This window comes from Eurytemora carolleeae, unplaced genomic scaffold, assembly GCF_000591075.1.
Source record: "Eurytemora carolleeae unplaced genomic scaffold, Eaff_2.0 scaffold1055, whole genome shotgun sequence".
In the NCBI taxonomy this organism is placed as follows: Eukaryota; Metazoa; Arthropoda; class Copepoda; order Calanoida; family Temoridae; genus Eurytemora; species Eurytemora carolleeae.
The window spans coordinates 1,669-23,265 of NW_019396943.1; the positions used below are offsets into that span (position 1 = coordinate 1,669).

Sequence of the window (21,597 nt, forward strand, 5' to 3'; positions counted from 1 at the left end):
CCCTTTTTTGAAGTTCAAACTAAATCTAAAAAATTTGTATTTATTATGTAAATCTTAACATTTTTCAAAAAAGGTATTGTTTAAATCAAAGATTACAAAAAACAAACAAAGTTTTCTCCAGAAATATTTCTCCAAATATCTTTCTTTCTGCGTAAGAAATGTTTGAAGTTTTAATATGAATCTTAAAAACCACTTTATGAGTCCATATATGTTTCTAATCATGAGAATCAATGAACAACTCTAATCTTTAGTAAAATTCTTATGCCACTACGTCAAAAAAAAAAATTTTAAATCTTGGTTTTTATGAGTAATGAAGACTCATAAAAACCAAGATTTAAAAAAAGCTGTCCTTTATGGTGGAGGCTCGTTTACTGCATAGCGGAGGCACGGTCTGCATAGTGTAGGCTTTTTCTGCATAGTGGAGGCTCGGTCTGCCTAGCGAATCTGGGAGTCTCGATGTCTGCATAGCAGAGGCTCATGGCGTCTGGGAGTTCCCTCCCTAACAGGAAAGAATTTGAGAAATTATCATATATGGACAAATTGTGACATTGTCAATTCATAAAAGAAAAAATCTGAATACAAGTTTTATGGCTCTAGGAGGCGCCTAGTGGGTGCACTGGGGTATCGCCCCCCCCATGCGCTCCTGTGTGTAGTGTGTACAAAGACTTAGGTCGAACTTTTTATAAAAATACTACTTTTATATACTGACTTAACTTTATGCAAACCCTGTTAAATTTATATCTTAATTGCAAACCTAGATATCAATCTGCAAAAATAATTTTTTTAAGTCGGCATTTCCAAAATGTGCTTTGCCCCTATTGTACTCTAGAATTTAGGAAGATAAAGAACCCTAGATGTCAACATCAAACCGCAAAATAAAATTTATCCCGGTAAACATGTTGTATTCAGATTTCAATTTTTAAGTTTAAGTTCTAGGTTCACTTATTCTAGCGACTACTGCAATAATGAAAAGGAAAAAGAACGAGTTGGATAGATTTCTGATCAAGCTCCTGAATCTGAAATTTAATTCTTTTCATAACTCACTTTAAATAGTTTTAGTCTCTGGTTTGGAACAGTTTTTGTTATTAATATTTATATTTGATTCTATTGCTATACAAAAAAGAACAACAATAAACGTAATCCATAGATATTTAGGCATAGTATAGTTAAAATTGTTCAGATTTCAGAAGCTTATTTTTAAGTATGAATTTTAAGTTACATCACTTCAGTCCATCTATCTGCGATATTCGATCTTTATTTATAACAAGCTTGAGAACCAAGCATTGCCTGGAAACTTTCCATAACTTAACTCAGAATAGTCATATCAGAGTTTCCCAATTAAAATCAAATCAGTCAAAAGTTCATGAGTTATTAAGTACATACAAACAAAGAAGAAGAGATTACTTATATAAACTGCAACGTAATGGTTTTTGAACTGGATCAACATTTATTGTATATTAAGCTTGATATTGTTTAATTGTAGAGGAGCAGTGTGAGAAGTGGATCGAGAACCCGGATAGTTTTGTAGAGGAGGAAGATGAAGATACTTTCGCATATTCTGTTAGAATATCATCTCAGGTATTCAAATATCATTATTATCTTAATTATTATTTTTAGATTTTGGCGTATAGTCGTTTGTTTATTCTTATTTCTATTTGCTGATATTTCGTCCTACTGATATTTACACATTTTGACGTAAAGTCTTAATACGTATAATGAGTTAAGAAAAATTTTGCTTTGAGTCAGAACATAACTGTTATTGATGTCATTCATCATTCATCTCATAAACCATTAAAATAGAAAAATAGCAATTTTATTCTTTTAAACAATCAAATAGTTTTGTTTTTAAATATAATATTCGCACATATATCTCAAATATCATTCAGATTTTTCATTCTACTAAGTATCCTACAAAAATAGTTTACAGCTGTAACCTTGTTTCTTTACCATTAAACGGCTTAATTGAAAACAGAAAATCAAATTCAACCTACAGAAGTTTTGGTAAATTTGTATTTCAATGTTTATATTTTCAGGATTTGCTGATAGCTCTTTGTGCTGAATTTGAGGAAGAGAGTTGTATCAGCCTCGCTCAGACAATAGAACGTCATGTGACCGAGGCCGGAGAAAGACGAGCCTCCGGTGTAGAAGAATGGTGGAAACTTCATGAGGCTGTTATGCTTGCCCTTGGGTCCGTGCAGGAGGTTATAGAAACCCAGATATGTGCGCGCAAAGTCAACTTTGATATTGGAAACTTTTTGACCGGAGTAGTGCTCTCAGATCTAAACAGTCCTGTTCATCCGTTCCTTCTTGGTCGTTGTCTGTGGGTTGCATCCAAGTTCCCGTCTCATCTTCCTCAATCTGCTATAACCTCTTTCCTTGAAGGAACCGTACGCGGCCTCCAGGAAGGGCAACCTCATCCAGTTCGAATCTCCGCTGTGCGCGCTATTTGGGGTTTCTGTAATCATCTACGGAACCAGGAGGCTGGAGACGCGTCTAAATCTCTCCTGGTCCCCCTCCTCCCTGCCCTGGTAAACGGACTCGTCAACATGTGTGCCAACTTCAGCCAGTCGTCAGAGATACTAGGACTTATCATGGAGAACCTTGCTGTTGTTCTAGACTGTGATCCCAAGTTTACCGCCTCTCAAGAATCAAAAGTAGCTCCGTTAGCTATCGCCATATTTCTGAAATATAGTAGTGACCCTGTGATAACCTCCCTTTCTCAAGATATATTTAAAATACTGTCGGAGAACCCAGATTGCGCTGTTCCCCTTCAAACCCGTCTCATCCCTGCTTTGCTCTCCATCCTTAATCCCCAGGAACCGTTCTCAGGTCTTAAGAGCGACGCTCTGGACGTCTTGGCAACCATTGTTCGGTCCTCTCCGCTACCCCTCTCTGATCATCTGATGCAGGTCGCCTTCCCTGCAACAGTCGAGGTTACCCTTTCTACTGATGACAACGCTGTGCTGCAGAGTGGTGGAGAATGTTTAAGAGCGTATATTTCCAAGTCCCCGGACCAGATTTGCGGATTTACTGATCCTGGCGGGAAAACTGGTCTTCAGCATATTGTTAATGTTGCCGGACACCTACTCAACCCAGCAGCTTCAGAATCCTCAGCAACCTTTGTAGGTCGTCTCGTTACAAGTCTCATTCAGAAGACGGGAGACAGACTTGGAGAAAATCTAGATCTACTCCTCAAAGCTGTTCTCTCCAAGCTTCAGAGGGCTGAGACCCTATCTGTAGTTCAAAGTCTTATCCTCGTGTACGCCCAGCTTGTTCATTCTCAATTAGACGCAGTTCTCACGTTTCTCTCCAGTGTGCCCGGTCCTACGGGCAACTCTGCTTTGCATTTCGTGATGTCGGAATGGGTTTCTAAACAGCATCTTTTCTACGGATCCTACGAGACAAAAGTAAGCTTGATGGCTCTTGGTAAACTTCTACAATACGGAGTAAACAACAACGATGATCGTCTAAACGAGATTACGGTTCGAGGGGACGAGGTTTTCTCAGAGGGTGGACCTAGAACTAGATCCTCCCAGGCTACCCGTCCTGTTCAGTATACTAGTGTTCCACTGCTAGCTAAGATCAGTAAACTGCTACTCCTGGAGATGGGAACCCAGCTGGAGATGGCAGAAGAGAGTGAGGAGGAGGAAGAGGAAAGTGACGATGAACTCAGTCAGGACGGAGATAGTGGATTGAACACTAGCGGAGGTATGTATTCATGATTTAAAAAATCCTACAGTTTTTATCTTATCTTAATTTAATATCTTGAGAAATAACCAGCCACCGCCCGACATTTTATTTTTCTAACGGAGAAAACATCTGTTAGCCTTCTTAAGAGTGAGACCTAATTCAAAGTGTAATAAAAAAATTCATATGGTAAAAGTGTTGCTGTAGCTTAAAAATTTTTAGATTGAAAACCTTCATATTATCAATACTAAGATTAAAGGTTTTTAAATATTTTGAATTAAGTTTTGATATTAAAAAAAAATTAGATTCACTGTATGTTGAATTTAAGTTACCCAAATAAATGTAGGTGTGCGGAACGGAGTAAACCTGTCCGACTTGCTGGCCTCCGGAGCAGAGCTGGTGGATCTCGAGGACGAGGAGGAGGACCAGGATTATAAGCTGGATCCCATCTATTCCATTGATCTCAAGAAATATCTATTCTCATTCCTCAGGTAAAATTCTTCACTCGAAATTATTATTATTATAGATTCATTTCATACACAAGGGTAAACTGGTACAATATGATAAGACAAAAACAAGAATAAAGTATAATATATAACTATAGTTTCTAGTCGGTACATAAAAAGTTGCGATCTTATTATCAACAGAATTGTTTAGAACAAAATTATCATCTTCAGCTTTGATTAATTCATGATGAATGGGTAATTTCCATTCTTGGTCTGAAGGAATCTGATTGTATATCATATTTTGTTTCACACAAAATTTGTTTAGATTTCTAGATTGTACATTACAATCTTGTGCAATAGATTCAAGATTTTTACATAAAACAGTTCTTAAATCATATTTACTTAGATGTAGGTAAGGGAGTAGATTAATGTGCTAAAATTTAAATTTTCTTATTTTTTAACTCTGCATCCTGATGTCGTAGAACTTTAATAAACTATGAATCCCTAATCCGCCAATATTTAAAAAAAAATGGGGGGAGGGAAAGTTAAAAAATTTCATAGACTTTCTTTGTGCAAAGAGTCATGTATTATTTGCTGATCTCTTTGGTTCCGGCAATATTATGAATTATTGGAAAATGGTTTTATTTTACACTAGCTGAAGACCCCGGCGTTGCCCGTGGAATTATAAATAAATTGAATTTAGAAAGAAAAAAATCAAATTTTAAAGAAAATTTTTTTAAAAAAATTTCAGTCTAAGGCAGGCTTCCCAAGGGTTTCCTCAACAAATGTCAGTCAATTTTATCCAGCCGTTTGGCCAGCTGTAGCTAACATATCAAAAATATTATATATATAAGAGCCAAGAGCTTTATTACATAGATTAAATAAATCTAGCTTAATTTATTTTTATTTAGGGAGTTTTCTCAGCAGCCTTGCTTTCAGCACTTTATTCCCCATCTCAATCAGGCAGAGAAGAGAACCCTGCACCAGATACAGGCTGTCTAATTCATGATACAGGCTGTCAAATATTGATATTCCTGGTACAGGGTGCCAAATCTAGATATCGGTTCCTACAACTGAGAATTTCCTTCTATCCAATTTTTGTACCTTCTTTAAAAACTCGTTAATTACTCTCCGGGCATTCTAAAAAATGTGATATTTTTATACTTGAGAAAAGGTTGAGAATTTCCAATAGGATAATTTGAAGATTGAAAATTGATTTTGTACATCAATAAGTAAAGTTTATTGTACAGAGCGTAGCGTACACACTACATAGAGTCACTCCTATATTCCAGAAACTGGCGCCTTCATATATTTTATGTAAACCTTGAACCGTTGATATTTTTTCAGAGATGGGTCAACCCGAAAAAGCTCAGGGGAAACCAAAAATGACTCGAGATCAGGATTTTCTAACAGTTGCATCGAAAAGGAACCATAACCCGGCATATTGTAAGGTAAGCCACCAAACTACCCAATTCTAATAAGAAAATAGGGGTAATGTTACATCGTCTATACGCAACATCCCCCTTACTGAACTTCTGACCTACTACAGGCTAGGGGGCCAAGCGCCGCGGCTAGGACATGCTAGGGGGCCAAGCGCTTCGACCACAATTCCATTTAGAACCTGTAAAACCACGTGTTAGTAGATCGGATGTGTAGTATGGCGGATTTGGCGTAGGTCGATAAATACTCCACCGAAAATAGGATTTGAGGGTATGACGAGCTTTAGCAGAATTGATATACACTATACAGACACTAGACAGGCGTCCCTTTTGCCATTGGACTGTCTTAGCTGGAACGAAAAAATACAGGGTGGCCAAAATGTACGGATTGTACGGATTTTTTTATTTGTAACCCTAAAATTGTACGGATTGTACGGATTTTTTTTCAAATTGTACAGATAGTACGGATTTTTATCCTGGAAATACACCGTTTTTTTTGAATTTTCACTCATTTCAGCAAATTTTCTGCATTCTAAATAATATTAGATTGATTAATGTTTGAATTGACAATCAAATTTCATTCATAATTTTCGAGATATGTCCCAGAAGTGTTCATTTGAGAATATGTTTATCTGTCTAGCTATCTGTCTAGCTATCTGTCTAGCTAACTGTCTAGCTAACTGTCTAGCTATCTGTCTATCTATCTGTCTAGCTAACTGTCTAGCTAACTGTCTAGCTATATGTCTAGCCATATGTCTAGCTATATGTCTAGCTATCTGTCTAGCTATCTGTCTAGCTATATGTCTAGCCATATTTCTAGCTATATGTCAAGCTATCTGTCTATCCATCTGTATATCTATCTGCATGTCAGTTTATCTATCTTTTTATCTATCTGTTAATATATCCTATCTGTCTCTCTGTTTATCTATATGTGTATGTGTCTATCTGTTTCTCTGTCTATCTATCTGTTTATCTATCTATCTATCTATCTGTCTCTTTATCAGATCTGAGAACATGCACTCAGGTTTCTTCCGTTTATCTGTAAATCTTTTCATTTTTAGTTTAATATTAATTGAGTGTGCAACCCCTGTACTACGCTAACTTTAATTATATTAGATCCTAAATCTACACTCCACTCTTTCTAATTATAACTTAATCGTTTGTTTATTAAATGGCCTAATTCACACTGATCTAAACAGTTTTAAAAATTAGAATCAACGCTCTTTAGTTCTCTTGTTCTCTGGTTCTCTGCTTCTCTGGTTCTGTGGTCCTTTGGTTCTCTGGTTCTCTAGGTCTCTGTTTCTCTAGTTCTCTAGTTCTCTGGTTCTCTGGTTCTTTTGTTCTATGGTTCTCTAGTTCTCTAGTTCTCTAGTTCTCTATTATCTAGTTCTCTAGTTCTCTAGTTCTCTAATTCTCTGGTTCTCTAGTTCTCTGGTTCTCTGGTTCTCTTGCTCTCTGGCTCTCGAGATCTCTAGATCTCTAGTTCTCTAGTTCTCTAGTTCTCTAGTTCTCTAGTTCTCCAGTTCTCTAGTTCTCTAGTTATCTAGTTATCTAGTTATCTAGTTATCTAGTTATCTAGTTATCTAGTTATCTAGTTATCTAGTCATCTAGTTATCTAGTTATCTAGTTATCTAGTTATCTAGTTATCTAGTTATCTAGTTATCTAGTTATCTAGTTATCTAGTTCTCTAGTTCTCTAGTTCTCTAGTTCTCTAGTTCTCTATTATCTAGTTCTCTGGTTCTCTAGTTCTCTGGTTCTCTGGTTCTCTGGTTCTCTGGTTCTCTGGTTCTCTAGTTTTCTAGTTCTCTAGTTCTAAGTTCTCTTGTTCTCTAGTTCTCTTGTTCTCTTGTTCTCTAGTTCTCTAGTTCTCTTGTTCTCAAGTTCTCAAGTTCTCTAGTTCTCCAGCACTCTAGTGTTTAATAGAAATGTTTAAGTAATATATCTTTGCAACCTTATGTGGTAGACTTGTGTTATTATAAGCTGTGAATTCTGCCAGATTAATTAGGCTTATTATTTTTCTTAAATGTACGGATTGCAGGGATTTTTTTTCGAAAATTGTACTGATTGTACGGATTGTTTAAAAAATGTACGGATTTTTTCAAAAAAATGAACGGATTGTACGGATTTTTTTTTCGAAAATTGTACGGATTGTACGGATTTTTTTCGAAAATTGTTCGGATTGTACGGATTTTTTCAAAAAAGTTTTGGCCACCCTGAAAATACGTAAAAAAGAGAGTTCTGTGTTTTATGCATGAACCCTAATTTATTACCATAATGAATGATCTTTTATGATTTGTTCCATCCTGTATTTGAAATATGTACTTCTCTTTCACCCTAAGCTAACCTTTCGGTGCGTATTGCAGTGATCTGCAGTACACTGAACGAATAAATAGTGGGGTTTAGTGAAGAGTGCTTCGTGTCATAATATAACATAATTTAAAGGTTCCTGGAAGCCTTACTGCTGTAGGAAAGATGTCTCACGAGTTGTCTGCCTTAAAAAGTCAGGTATACCTCATTTGAAAATTAATCACTAAAACAAAACCAATTTTATACCGAAAGAATTGTTAAACGTTTATCCTGTCATTTTTATCAATTCTTATTTTGTTAAGAGACAATTTGATGAAGAGAGTTTTTCTTTTTCTGAACACTTGAAAAATAAATCCAAATTTGGCCTGCTCTTACATCCCAGGATCTGAATTTAGATCTTGCATACGAGGACTTAGATTTAAAGACTAGTAAGAAGTAGTGGAAGTACGTAAATGTAGTTCAACTGCTCAAGTTTATTCTAAGTTCAACTACATTAATTAAACTTCAGTTGAATTATCCTGACCTACTTGTAACCTTGATATTTGTAGATGAAGAGCAAGACGGTTGTTGAACTACAGGAGATGCTAGACAGGCAGCAGAAGCTGGTGGAGAACTCAGCTCTGCTTAATAAACTACCAGACAAGTTAGTTAATCTTATTTTTATACCAACATGAGCACAAGGTAGTTCTTGATTTAACAGTGTCGATGAAAAAAAAATATTTTGGCATTCTGGTTCTTTCCTGAACTTCTTCAAGGGGCAATGTCCTTGTGAAATTGAAAGCCATATAATTATAAAAACTTGTAAAGATCTTTTTAATTGATAAGTTTTCTTTGTATTAATATTGCCCACCCACTTCGTGCTCTGTAACAGACTGGAATTATGTTAGTCTTACTTTTTTTCATAAACGTTATCTGCTAGTTTCTTTTGTTGTCAAGTTTTTCCCGTTGTAGTTTCTTTTTTTCACAACTATACCCTTTAAACATTTAATATCCTTTACTGAGGTACACCCTACTCGGTTTTAATAATCTCCTTGTTGTAGAGGAGCTAAGGCTGTGGAGAAGCTGGCCGTATTGAAGGAGCTGGTTGAGGAGAAGAACGAGGAGTTGATGCTCTCCAGGGCCATGGCTAGGCTTAATCTACCGGATACTGAAGCTCTGGAGTGGGGAGATGGAGGGAAACCAGGAGCTCAGTTTAATAAAAACCAGGTTTAGAACTTATACACGACATATGACAAGGAATATACGATATTTGGAAAGGAATTTACGAAATTTGGAAAGGAATTCACGTCTTCAAGTCAAGGAGTAAACGACATTTGACTAGACAAATTATAATAGAACTTAAGATAAGTATTATACGACATTTGACAAGAAATAAATTACTTTAAGCCAGGAATTCACGACATTTAACAAGGAATGCACGACATTGACAAGAAAATACATGACATTTTTCAAGGAATTCACGACATTAGGCAAGGATTAAACGATATTTGGCAAGAAAAAAATTACATTTTACAAGGATTGTACTACCTCTGACAAGAAATATTCGACATTTGACAATGAATATATGACATTTGCTTAGAAAAATACGACATAGGACGAGAAATGAAAGACGTTTGACAAGGAATAAACGACATTTAACGATTTATAAACGACATTTAACAATTAATAAACGTCATTTAACAATTTATAAACGACATTTAACAATTAATAAACACTAACAATTAATAAACGACATTTAACAATGAATACACGATAATTGACAATTTACGACATCAGATAAGGATTACAGTAATAATCTAATTCACATATTGACTACTAGGCTTTTAGTGCGCTTCGTGCCCCCATTTTTGTAAGTAATTTTAGCTTTTAGCTTTTAACAAAATTTTGACCCGATCTGTTCAGTCGTTTAGACGTTTATCGGTTACAAACAAACAAACAGACAAGCTAAGTATATATATAGAAGGAAGATGGATTTATTAACGGTAAAGTTTGTTAAATGAGAATAGGAGATTTTAACATTATAGATAAAAATTAAATATTTAGGAAACCGAGGAAACTCTGCGGGTTCTAGCAGAGCGTGAGCTTCCCTCCAAAGCAACAGAAACGGAAGATGTTGATAATTATCAAACAAACAAAGTTTCCAACCTTGACCATTTTAAATCTCCGGCCAGGTTCGCCCCTTTCTCTTGTGCCAAGTCGAAGGATGCCTCAACTCACCTGACTGTTCCTGCTGCTCCTGCAATAACGAAGAAAATATCTCCTGTTGTAAAAACTCCTTGTATTCCTCTTCCTCGAGTTTACGAATGCGCAACTAAACAGCTATCTCTACAGGTAAACGGACTTACAGCGTAATTTTAGTCAACTTTCATTTGAAGTTTTGCATACCTGATTCACAACGGTACCGATTAAGTTTTTCTGTTTTTTCCTAAAATTGATAATTTTCAATTAAATGAAATTGAGAGAATTTAAATTATTACAAGACAGAAAAACCATGATATCTTCGATTAAGGACTAAATGCTTTAATTCGAGATTTGTTTAAAATTGGTCAACAATCCCTTTAATATCAAATTAAATGAATAAACTTATTTTTAATGTTACGTTTTATTTTGTATTTCGTGGTAGAAACATTGAAAGTTTTGCGCAGCGGAAGCAACCCATTATTTGACAACAAATAGATAAAGAATTATAATGGATTTTGTTCGGTACTGTATTTATATTCAAGATTTTATATAAAACAATAGCAGACTTTTTTCGTTTAAAAATCAAAATTTACTGGATAGTTTTAGAATTTAGGCTTTAGAATTAAAGAACTACACTAGCTTAAATTCGCAAATTCTTAAATTCGCAAATTCTTAAATTTTTAAATTCTAAAATTTTTGAATTCTTATTTTCTTAATTTCTTAATTTCTTAATTTCTTAACTTCTTAATTTCTTAATTTCTTAAATTCTTCTTAAATACTTAAATACTTAAATTCGTTAATTCGTTGATTCGTTGATTCGTTGATTCGTTGATTCGTTGATTCGTTGATTCGTTGATTCGTTGATTCGTTGATTCGTAGATTCGTAGATTCGTAGATTCGTAGATTCGTAGATTCTTAATTTCTTAAATTCTTCATGAGATAAAATAAAAAAAAATGTACAGATTTACATTCCATTTTAAAAGTTTCTTTTGCTAATCAAATCTAAAGTTTGAAAGGTTCAAATAATTCCTCGTCGTCTAATATTTGTTGTTTTAACATTTGAAAACGAACAATTAACAGTTTCTTGTTGCAAGTTTTCCTCTTTGTTCCGGATCCTGGAAGCTAAAATGTTGAGGATTTAAAATATTTAATTTTAGGAGAGTATGGCGGTTCAGAAGGAGTATGTTGCTCGGCACAGAGAAGCAAGTTTACGTCAAGCTGCCGCTCGTCTTTCATCATTTAACAAACCTAAACCAGAATTCAACCAGACGGTAGATATCAAGATATCTGATCTAAACTGGAGAGAACCGGTTCATGTCGACGAGGGAGAGTTTGATGAGGAGCACGGTGACGAAGACGAGGAGGATGGAGGCGGAGTTAACGTCATTGCGTTCGAGGATGGAGAAGAATAAGATTTGGGATTATATCTCTGTGACTATAGACTAACTTGTACCTAAACTTTATATTTATATCTATGCAAGAATATTATTAATTTCAGATTATGTCTTTCCTATTCCAACTCAGACCCTTCTCCCAAGTTGTCCGTAGACTCCAGATCTCTCAGTTTAGCTCCAGTCCTGTGTTTTATTACGACAAAGAAATCAGGTCGGAAACATTCTCAACCGTTAACAAGAAGTTTTTTGTGGATATTAAGCTCAACGAAACCTCAGGAAGATATTTGAAAATATCTGAATTAGCGAAGGTAATTTTCGTTATTAATATATTCATTTTATTATATTTCGTTAACAAACAGAATTTAAATAATTATTACAAATTAAACACACAATAAATACAATTCTGATATATATAGAAATATTCCCCCTTGTCTACCAAAAAAAAATAGTATTTCAGTAAAAAAATATCACACTCCATTTTTTTTTCCATATCAAGTTTTCCAACTTGGAATAAAGGGAATAAAGGGATAAATAAATTATGATGAACGTTATGTACAATTTTTTTCTTTAGGGTTATTCTTTATTTTTTATCGAATTGCCAGTTTTAAAAGTTACAGATTATTTTATTTCGATTATTCCTGTATAACTGTTTCCTATTTCTCTTCCAGGGTAAACGATTTACTGTACAAATATCAGCTGAAGATACTGAGAAGGTTCTAGAACTGATATCATCTAACAAGGAAGGAGAAGTGCAGGGGAAGGATAAAGATTATACTCTGAATAGGTAAAGAATGCAGTAAAGATATTTTTGAGATAGGACTAAATTGGATTATGTTTTTAACCACCTGTATTTGAAATGCTAAATTCTAGTTTAATTAGTTAAATATTTAAAAAATTCAGATGGACGGATTTTTTCTTTAATTACACAATGGTACACAGTACACAAGTTTGTTATCGATATTGTACAAAAATTTCTGGTACATATTTTGGAAAACGATCTGGTACAAACATTACTAGAACGATCTGGTATAAACATCGTTAACGTTCTGATAATAAAATTTTTCATGGTTTACATCTTCTTGATAATTCTATCTCATAATATTTTTCCTTGCTTTGAACTTAAATTTAAAAGAAATAGAGTTGAAGAAAACTATCTAAACTTCTTTTATTTCAGAGAGGAAAATTCCTTTGGAAAGTATACGTATCTTCTTGAGAAGAGTAAAGAAGGAAAAGTTTACAGAATTGCTATTCCTGACGAATCCTACGGACAATTCTTGCAAAGTATTGAAAATCTTAAACCGTTTTTATTAGAAAAAACAGACAATGTCGACCTTCATTAATATCAAGGCCATTGTAAAAGAACAAATGAGAAAATTAAAAGATGTGAAGTGTTGTGAGATATCTCTGAACCTATACATGTTATGTACCCGGAGAAAACCAAGTTTACTCATGGACTTCTGTAGGTTTGAGAACACTGGATTAGACAAGGCCTGCTTAAACACAGTCGGAGACGGGGCCTGTATATTAAAACTTGATTTGGATTATTTTGTTTTTAACAAACCCATTCTTGTTTCTCATCTACACCGTCTCCTTACAGAGAATACCTCTGTTTATATCGATATTAGTTCTTCCAATCCTTCTCCATTATTGTGCAGCAGTACTATAGTTACACAGATAAACTCATCAGTGGAGCAGGTTCTACTCAACCTGGAGAAAAGTGAGAACTCTCTCATATACCTGGAGAATACAGAGTCCTGGAACCTTTCAACTCTATTCGGGGTTCTTCTAGGTTTCCCAGTAGTCTACTGGTATTCACAGGAACAGGTATATTATTTTATAATTATGTTTTAGAAAACTTTTTTTTAATGTTATTTTTGTGGGAGGGAGGGGAGTTGTACTCCTCTTTCTATTTATTTCCATGGTATAGGATACAGAATACAGATATACAAAGAATATTGATGTGTAATTTGATTTTTGTGATTATTGTACGGTTAGAAGAATCTAGCAGTTGATATTGCAGAAGGGGTTAAATCATTTACAGAGACGGTTTCATCACATAAGTATGTCTTTAAACCCCTTCTGCCAGTAATAAGGCATTAAGAAATAAACGATAATCAATCAATCAATCAAACCTCTTCTGTTTGTGATTTTCAAAATACTAATACGTAAATTTGTTGTCTAAATCACTTAGATTTTGGCTACAAATATAGATTATTTTAAAAACTTATTCATTCTAGGATTCAAACTGCCTAAGCAATCAACCTTTATGCGTTTACTCAGTTAAATCCCGAGGCTTTACTCCAATATCATTCTCCGTTCCGGTCAGTTGTTTATCCAACCCGGATATATCCCGAAGAATTGAATCCTGGGTGTCGGCCACATGGCCGGAGCTACCGGAGAATCCATGGAATCAGGACTTCAACCTGAACGGAGAAATTTATAAATTCTCCACAACTGTTGTAACTAAACCTGTCATAATCCTGTAGTTAATCATCAGTTTTTTTAATCAATAAATTTTTTTTATTTGACTTATTTTCGATATTGTTGACCCCATAGAATCTACTGGCGTTATTACGAGTTATAAAGGAAGAAAAAATAATCTATATAAAAAATACTGCTAAAATGATAGGGAACTAAAGAAATATTTATATTCCATAACTTTGAAGATGTCTGGGCATTAAGAACATTATCCTGTACAAAGAAGTAAGGCTTGCAGATAGATGAGCAACAAAAAGTACGAAATATTGAAATAAATGTCTAGCTGTTTAGAAAACTAAAACATTTTATCATCTTTACTAAGATAAGGATGTTTATGAATTGCCAATTGTATTATCTCCGACAAAACATATCCTCGCATAACAAATCATCACGGAACATATCTCCGACAAAACATACCATCACGGAACATACCTCCGATAAAACATATCATCACGTAACATATATCCGATAAAACAAATCATCACGGAACATATCCCCGACAAAACATATCATCACGAAACATATCACAAAACAAATCATTACGGAACATATTTCCGACAAAACATATCATCACAAAACAAATCATCACGGAACATATCTCCGACAAAACATACTATCACGGAACATATCTCCGACGGAACATATCTCCGACAAAACATATCATTACGGAACATATCTCTGACAAAACATATCAAAGTACAAAACATCAAATACAAAACGTATTTAACAATAAATTTCTAATACAATTACAGAAAAAAATAAATACAAAACATTCAATGCAAAATAAATCAAAAAAAATTATTTTTCTTTTGAGAGGGAACATGACATTTTTCACTTTCACTGTCTTGATGTAATTGATTTTTGAGATTTTATTGAATATCCCGGATTTTGCTCTTCACGCATAAGACGAAAAGTTAGTCTCAAATTTTTTTTAACTCGAATAAATCTTATGAAATGTTTAATTTTTATTTAAAAGTGAAAATTTATTACGATTCAATATGTTTGGTTTTTATGTTTTGTTTTTTATATGTTTTGCTTTGATACAGAGTGTCCCAATAAACACGGGAATTCAGTGACGAATTCGATATCGTCTTTTCATATAATTCTTTGATTTAGTATAGTGATACCTACTGAGAAAGCTGTAGTCCGAAAGATTTTCGTCTGCTATGTTTAGAATTTGTTTGTTTATGTATTGACTGCATACGGTTGTACTTAGTGAAACAAGAAAATTATGGTATACGAACAGAGTAAACTTGTCCGTCTTCACTGTTCATCTTGCAAAGACATTGTAGACATTACAACCATTCACCGTTTTCATAAAATAAACTCTAGCAGACATAATAATATTATGTTTTTGAAATCGGGTATTACAATGCTAATTCATAACAAAGACGATATCGAATTCGTCACTGAATTCCCATGTTTATTGGGACACCCTGTATGATTAGTTGGATATGTAAAAGTTCGGTTTTGTTATGCTTTGATTTGATAGGTTTTGTTTTGATATGTTTCCTGATATGTTTTGTATGTGCTTCTATTATTTACCCCTGTTGCTCTATGAAAGTGTATCCTTTAAACCCAATTCATATTGGATGGATTTCCTTTCTTATAAAATCCTTTCAAGCACTTAAACCGGATCAGATCTATATAAAACATATTATATACAGAAACAATAGAGAAGAACAGCTAGTACAGGGTTGCCCACAACGGATGAGACTGTAATGAAAACCTAAAATTCTAAAAATATGACGATTTGAAGCTTTTTAAGATTTTTGGTTTCTGCATTCAATTGATTATTTTGATGGTATACAAAATGATTAAGTACAAAAATAAGTCAATTTTGGCCTAAAAGGATCCCTGAATGCAAGATAACGAACTATACTAATTCCGTACAATCGTCTCTGAAGTCTCATCCTTTGTGGGTAACCCTGTAGAGGTAAACTTGAAAGTCGTCTTTGACCCTGGAATTTATTTCTGACATTAATTCGTAAACCTATTTTAACATATATAATTCTTGAATCACAAAATTCTCTACTCCTGGTATTTCCAAAATGTGGTCAACTTTTTTTGTACTGATTACCGGAGTTATTATTTCGTTCAGCTTTTCAATTTGTTAAAACACGAAATCTAAATAAAATTCTTCATATCTCTGGTAGTATTGAAAACAGACCACAATTTGGAAATGCCAGGACTGGGAGTATTTTTTAATTATTATCTAGAATTTTATTTCTAAAATTAAATTGACAAATAAATGTAACTAATTGTATCAAAAATGTAAGACGATGTCAAGCTGTCAATTAAAAGCTTCTCATTAAAGGGAGTGACCGGCTATGTAAGGTAGTTGAACTGAGTATACAGTGTTGTGGAAAACTTCTTTCGGATTCATTTGAGACATATTAAACTTAAGATCTGTAAATCCTGAGTTTGAGCGCAAATTCGACGTTCAAAACTCCTACTTTGTGGGTGGATACGTTTTCAGAATTAGTTTTTTAAATTATTAAATAACGACAACAAAAAATAAAAGTAAAAATTATACAGTAATCTAATTAGATGCTTAGGAACATATTTCTTAAAAGAAATTTGTCAATAATTCAATGCTAAAATCGATTATTTCGTTTTCTTTATTATATTGAATTTCTAGTTTTCTTTGAATTTTTTCGCAGATTTCTTCAAAGTCTTCAAATGTCGTCTTTTCAATAATAATTCTAGAAAACCTGCGCAAATCTTTGTGAATAAGGAGAAACCAGAATAATGAGATAATAGAAACTAATAATTGAACAAGATTACCTATTTTTCGATGATAAGATTGATTTTTATTTTCTTAACATGTTCCTATACATGACGTATGTAGTTTATTGTAGAACTTTTTTACATTTTATGTCGTCGCTATTTAATAATTAAAAAAAAACTAATTCTGAAAACGTATCCACCTCCAAAGTAGGAGTTTTGAACATCGAATTTGCGCTCAAACTCAGGATTTACAGATCTTTAAAAAGTTTAATATGTCTCAAATGAATCCGAAAGAAGCTTTCCACAACACTGTATACTCAGTTCAACTACCTTACATAGCCGGTCAGTCCCTTTAATGAGAAGCTTATTTAATTGGCAGCTTTTCTTTGTTTCCATTTTTTGTGTACCCATGCTGTTAAAAGATAATATATATCAAAATCAATAAGTCGAATGTCGTCTTCATTGTATTGATGTAATCGCCTATACCACCGTACATACAGGGTGTCCCACGAAACATGACAGTATGCAGGACGACTTGAATGTCGTCTTGATTTTTGATATAATTTGCTGCGTTTATTTGTCAACCTAATTTTAGAAGTGAATTTCTAGAGATAATAATCACAAAATTTCCCTTGTACGTCCTGCCATTTCCAAAATGTGGTCTGCCTTTTTTTGTGCTTTCAATATTGCCCGAGATATGAAGAATTTCGTTCAGATTTCGACAATTTTGCTTTTATTTAACAAAATTGAAATCTGAACCAAACTCTTTATATCTCAGGTAATATTGAAAGCACAAAAAATGCAGACCACTTTTTGGAAATGCCAGGGCTAGGAGAATTATGTGATAATTGTTTCAAGAATCATACATGTTAAAGTAGATAGAAGACTAAATGTCACAAATAAATTCAAATACCAAAGACGACTTTCAAGTCGTCTTCCTTTTGTCATGTTTCGTGGGACACCCTGTATATATAATATATATTTAATTCTTGTTTATTTCTTTGCATTTCTAAATTTTCAAATATGTGTTGCCCAAAATTATTTTAAAAATTTGCCTCTGCAAATCTTTGAAAAAATGTTTGAAAAATACCATTTGTATTTTGTTTAATTCGTGATCTGAATATTTTACGTATTACTATAAAGATATGGTTTTCAGAAATTATCTCATTTTCCAAAATCTAATTTAATTTTTACTTTTTATGAATAACACATCAGTTCTGTAATGTTCTCTAATGTTTGTCCAAATAGAACAGTGTTAAGGTTCTATAATGTTCTCTAATGTTTGATAGAACACTGTTTAGATTCTCTAATGTTCTCTAATGTTTGTCCAAATAGAACACTGTTTAGGTTCTGTAATGTTCTCTAATGTTTGTCCAAATAGAACACTGTTTAGGTTCTGTAATGTTCCCTAATGTTTGTCCAAATAGAACACTGTTTAGAATCTGTAATGTTCTTTAATGTTTGTCCAAATAGAACACTGTTTATGTTCTGTAATATTCTCTAATGTTTGTCCAAATAGAGCACTGTTTATGTTCTGTAATATTCTCTAATGTTTGTCCAAATAGAGACACTGTTTATGTTCTGTAATATTCTCTAATGTTTGTCCAAATAGAGCACTGTTTATGTTCTGTAATATTCTCTAATGTTTGTCCAAATAGAGCACTGTTTATGTTCTGTAATATTCTCTAATGTTTGTCCAAATAGAGTACTATTAAGGTTCTGTAATGTTCTTAAATGTTTGTCCAAATAGAGCACTGTTATTGTTCTGTAATATTCTCTAATGTTTGTCCAAATAGAGCACTGTTAAGGTTCTGTAATATTCTCTAATGTTTGTCCAAATAGAACACTACAACAACAATATACATATTAGTAGAGTAGGTTGTCAGCTCAAAAATGTCCCAATTGAGATCAATCTAAGATTGTCATTTAAAAGAAAATATTTCTGTAAAATTAAAATTTCTCTGCGCAAAGTTTAATACCCATTTGACTATCCCTATAATATTTGAAAAGTATTGAACTTAAAACGTTTTAAAAATAACTAATAAGAAGAATTTAATCCTGTTTTTTGTTATTTAATTAGTATTATTTTTTATATACCAAATGTGAATCCATTAACCGAATTCAAATAATTTGATCTAGGTTGCTGAACTTCCTATGCCGCCGGTTCAAATCTTGAATCGCCGATTCAAAGCTAAGAATTTATGAGGATTTAAATCGGCGATTCAGGATTTAAGCTGGCGGTATGCAATTCCTGACTGGGAAAATAAGGATTAAAGATCTACTTGTTATAGATACAATCAAGAGCGATAAAATACTTCATCTATTCTACCATTGTATTGTTGTATTTCTCCCTGTCCCTTCAGAATAGAGAAAGATGAGATCGACCAGTTTACATCACGTTTTCAACATGTTTTGGAGAATGGTGAAGAGCTCTGATCAAGATTTTTCCAGGAGATTCAAGCTGAGCTTAATCAGACTACTCAGTGGAATGTTAAGTATCAGTCCTGAAATCTCTTCTGACCGGAGTAGGTCATTCCAACTCAGAAGACAAGATTGATAACTCTGATACGGTTCCAGTTGAGAAGAATGAAATCGAAACCCACGAGAAGGTCGATCAAGTTGATAAGGTCCAGAGTCAAGGTTCTCATCACGACCTCAATGCACAACCAAAACCAGGTTGATTTTAAACCCTCGAGAATGTTTATACATATTGTTATTTTGTATTTATGTAAATATGATATTTACTGAACATTGGAGAGAGACCCTACGGCAGTAAAATCTTCTTTTTAGCGCTGATGAAGGGTTTTGACAGCGAGGAACTATAACAAGCAAATAGACGGCAAAAACATACTGATCTTCAATAGTTCATGATAGATATCATTATCATGACTTTTTCTCTTGTATTATTTTTAGTTTACCATCTGCAGGTCTATATCCTCTGATAACGTCAAGCCATGAAAAAGAATAATGCACAAATCTTCAATGTTGTTCTTTTTTTTGAGTTATCATCCTGCTATTATTCTTAATTTAAAGTTAAGTTGTGGTTGTGATTTTCAAATGCCAAATTCAGGAATTTTTTGTGCGAGCAAATATTATTTAGAGTTTTGTTGTCTAGGTATTGGCCTAGGGTCTAGAGAACATGTGAGTCTGGATGCTACAGTTCTGGTAGATCTAGACCAGGAAGGAATACTCCTGGGGGAATCCTTGGATATCGGATTCTATCAAGAATATATACGGTTGTTCCTGATAATGTCCAGGTTCTTACCCCATCTTCACCGGTTCTCCAGGATGAAAATGAACCTGCTCCAACCCTATCTCCACCAGTTCTCCGGGAGTAGAATGAACCTGAGTCAACCCTATCTTCACAGGTTCTCCAGGAGGACCACGAACCTGCTCCAACCCTATCTTTACAGGTTCTCCGGGGTGAGAATGAACCTGCTCCAACTCTATCTTTACATGTTCTCCGGGAGGAGAATGAAATGCTCCAACTCTATCTTTACCGGTTCTCCGGGAGGAGAATGAACGTGCTCCAACCCTATCTTTACAGGTTCTCCGGGAGGAGAATGAATCTGCTCCAACTCTATTTTTACATGTTCTCCGGGAAGAGAATGAAATGCTCCAACCCTATCTTTACCGGTTCTCCGGGAGGAGAATGAACCTGCTCCAACCCTATCTTTACAGGTTCTCCGGGAGGAGAATGAACCTGCTCCAACACTATCTTTGCATGTTCTCCGGGAGGAGAATGAAATGCTCCAACCCTATCTTTACCGGTTCTCCGGGAGGGGAATTAACCTGCTCCAATTCCCTATCTTTACAGGTTCTCCGGGAGGAGAATGAACCTCTCCTATCCTATCTTCACCGGTTCGTCGGGAGGAGAATGAACCTGCTCCACTGGAGTTTCCTCAATGGGCTGATCAAGATACTTCAAAGAGTCCTGAACCTGGGTTCTTCTATTGGAATTCTCAGGATGAAATTTCTCCTGTGGTCACTTCTGTACTTCAGGGGTCTATTGGAGGATTTGTATCTTTGTTGATGCAGCAAATAATCTTCCAGAGAAACAGTTGTTCGAAGAATTAGCCTAAACCTACAAAATGTGTTCATCCGACCTATAAAGTTGTGCATCCGACCTTTACCGGGGTATGGTTATTAAATTAATTTCTTTGAAAACCATTTTTGGAAAATAAAAAAGAAAGAGAATAATATGATAGGTAACAATATAGTTTTCAATATTAAGGGTTGCAAATTTTAAGAGGAATAAAGATGGTATACTAAGGAACTGTGTTTGTCACAAACTCTCATTTTCTACTCTATCTTTGCAAGTCGCGGTCGTAGGCCTTAGATATTTAAAACCATGAATTCTATGTTTGAAATATCAAAGGTTTAAACAATCAGGTTGCAAAGATTAGGGATGAGACAATTTGAGTTTGTGGCAAAGACTCAATTTCTTTCGCAAAATGCGAAAACGTGACAGAAATTTTAAAATGTTGATAGTTTCTTTTTTGCTTTTTTAAAGTCAAAGATTAAAAATTAATTGTTAAAAATTTTTAAATTTAATTGAAGATCAGAGAATAAAAACTTGTTGTCGTTTAAATATCACCGAAATACAAAATCATAGAATTTACAATTGGAGTTTAAATTTTATAGAATTACAGCTTAACGGAGTTAAATATCATAGAATTACATCTTATTGGAGTTTAAATATAATAGATTTGAATCTTAATAGAGTTTAAATATCATAGAATTACATGTTATTGGAGTTGAAATATTTAAGCATTACAATTTAATGCAGTTAAAATATCAATTTAAAATTCGGTGATGGTGATGGACCAAACCTCTGTATAGTAAAAAAGTAGATGAAAGTTCCACATTTATTGAAAATATATTTCGGTCTGGGTTGACCCTCGTCAGTTCTAACGATAAAATAACCATCAAAAT

The 21,597-nt window shown here is 34.0% G+C and overlaps 3 protein-coding genes across 3 annotated transcripts; all 3 read left to right on the plus strand.

Annotated features, from left to right (window-relative positions):
- Nucleotides 1-1,483: 1,483 nt before the first annotated feature.
- On the plus strand, nt 1,484-5,481 carry LOC111710362 (importin-9; the record flags this gene model as incomplete). Its single annotated transcript, XM_023484432.1, is given in 4 exon segments — nt 1,484-1,578; nt 2,034-3,708; nt 4,034-4,178; nt 5,045-5,481. Coding segments are annotated over 4 exon segments (2,006 nt in total), but the record flags the coding sequence as incomplete, so codon positions are not given.
- LOC111710363 (uncharacterized) lies at nt 5,460-13,982 on the plus strand. The gene is made up of 9 exons (XM_023484433.1): nt 5,460-5,584; nt 8,015-8,077; nt 8,428-8,522; nt 8,920-9,085; nt 9,923-10,210; nt 11,218-11,762; nt 12,123-12,238; nt 12,629-13,278; nt 13,692-13,982. Exons 1-6 carry the CDS (start codon nt 5,483-5,485, stop codon nt 11,470-11,472), a joined length of 969 nt encoding a protein of 322 aa, XP_023340201.1. The 5' UTR covers nt 5,460-5,482; the 3' UTR covers nt 11,473-11,762; nt 12,123-12,238; nt 12,629-13,278; nt 13,692-13,982.
- LOC111710365 (UPF0739 protein C1orf74 homolog) lies at nt 12,820-13,940 on the plus strand. The gene is made up of 2 exons (XM_023484436.1): nt 12,820-13,278; nt 13,692-13,940. Exons 1-2 carry the CDS (start codon nt 12,820-12,822, stop codon nt 13,938-13,940), a joined length of 708 nt encoding a protein of 235 aa, XP_023340204.1.
- Nucleotides 13,983-21,597: the final 7,615 nt, after the last annotated feature.

Coding starts and splice junctions, on each gene's coding strand:
- LOC111710363 (XM_023484433.1), top strand. CDS start 5,483: ATGGGTCAACCCGAAAAAGCTCAGGGGAAACCAAAAATGACTCGAGAT. Junction 5,585..8,014: donor ATAACCCGGCATATTGTAAG/GTAAGCCACCAA, acceptor CATAATTTAAAG/GTTCCTGGAAGCCTTACTGC. Junction 8,523..8,919: donor CTTAATAAACTACCAGACAA/GTTAGTTAATCT, acceptor TCCTTGTTGTAG/AGGAGCTAAGGCTGTGGAGA.
- LOC111710365 (XM_023484436.1), top strand. CDS start 12,820: ATGAGAAAATTAAAAGATGTGAAGTGTTGTGAGATATCTCTGAACCTA. Junction 13,279..13,691: donor ACTGGTATTCACAGGAACAG/GTATATTATTTT, acceptor TATTCATTCTAG/GATTCAAACTGCCTAAGCAA.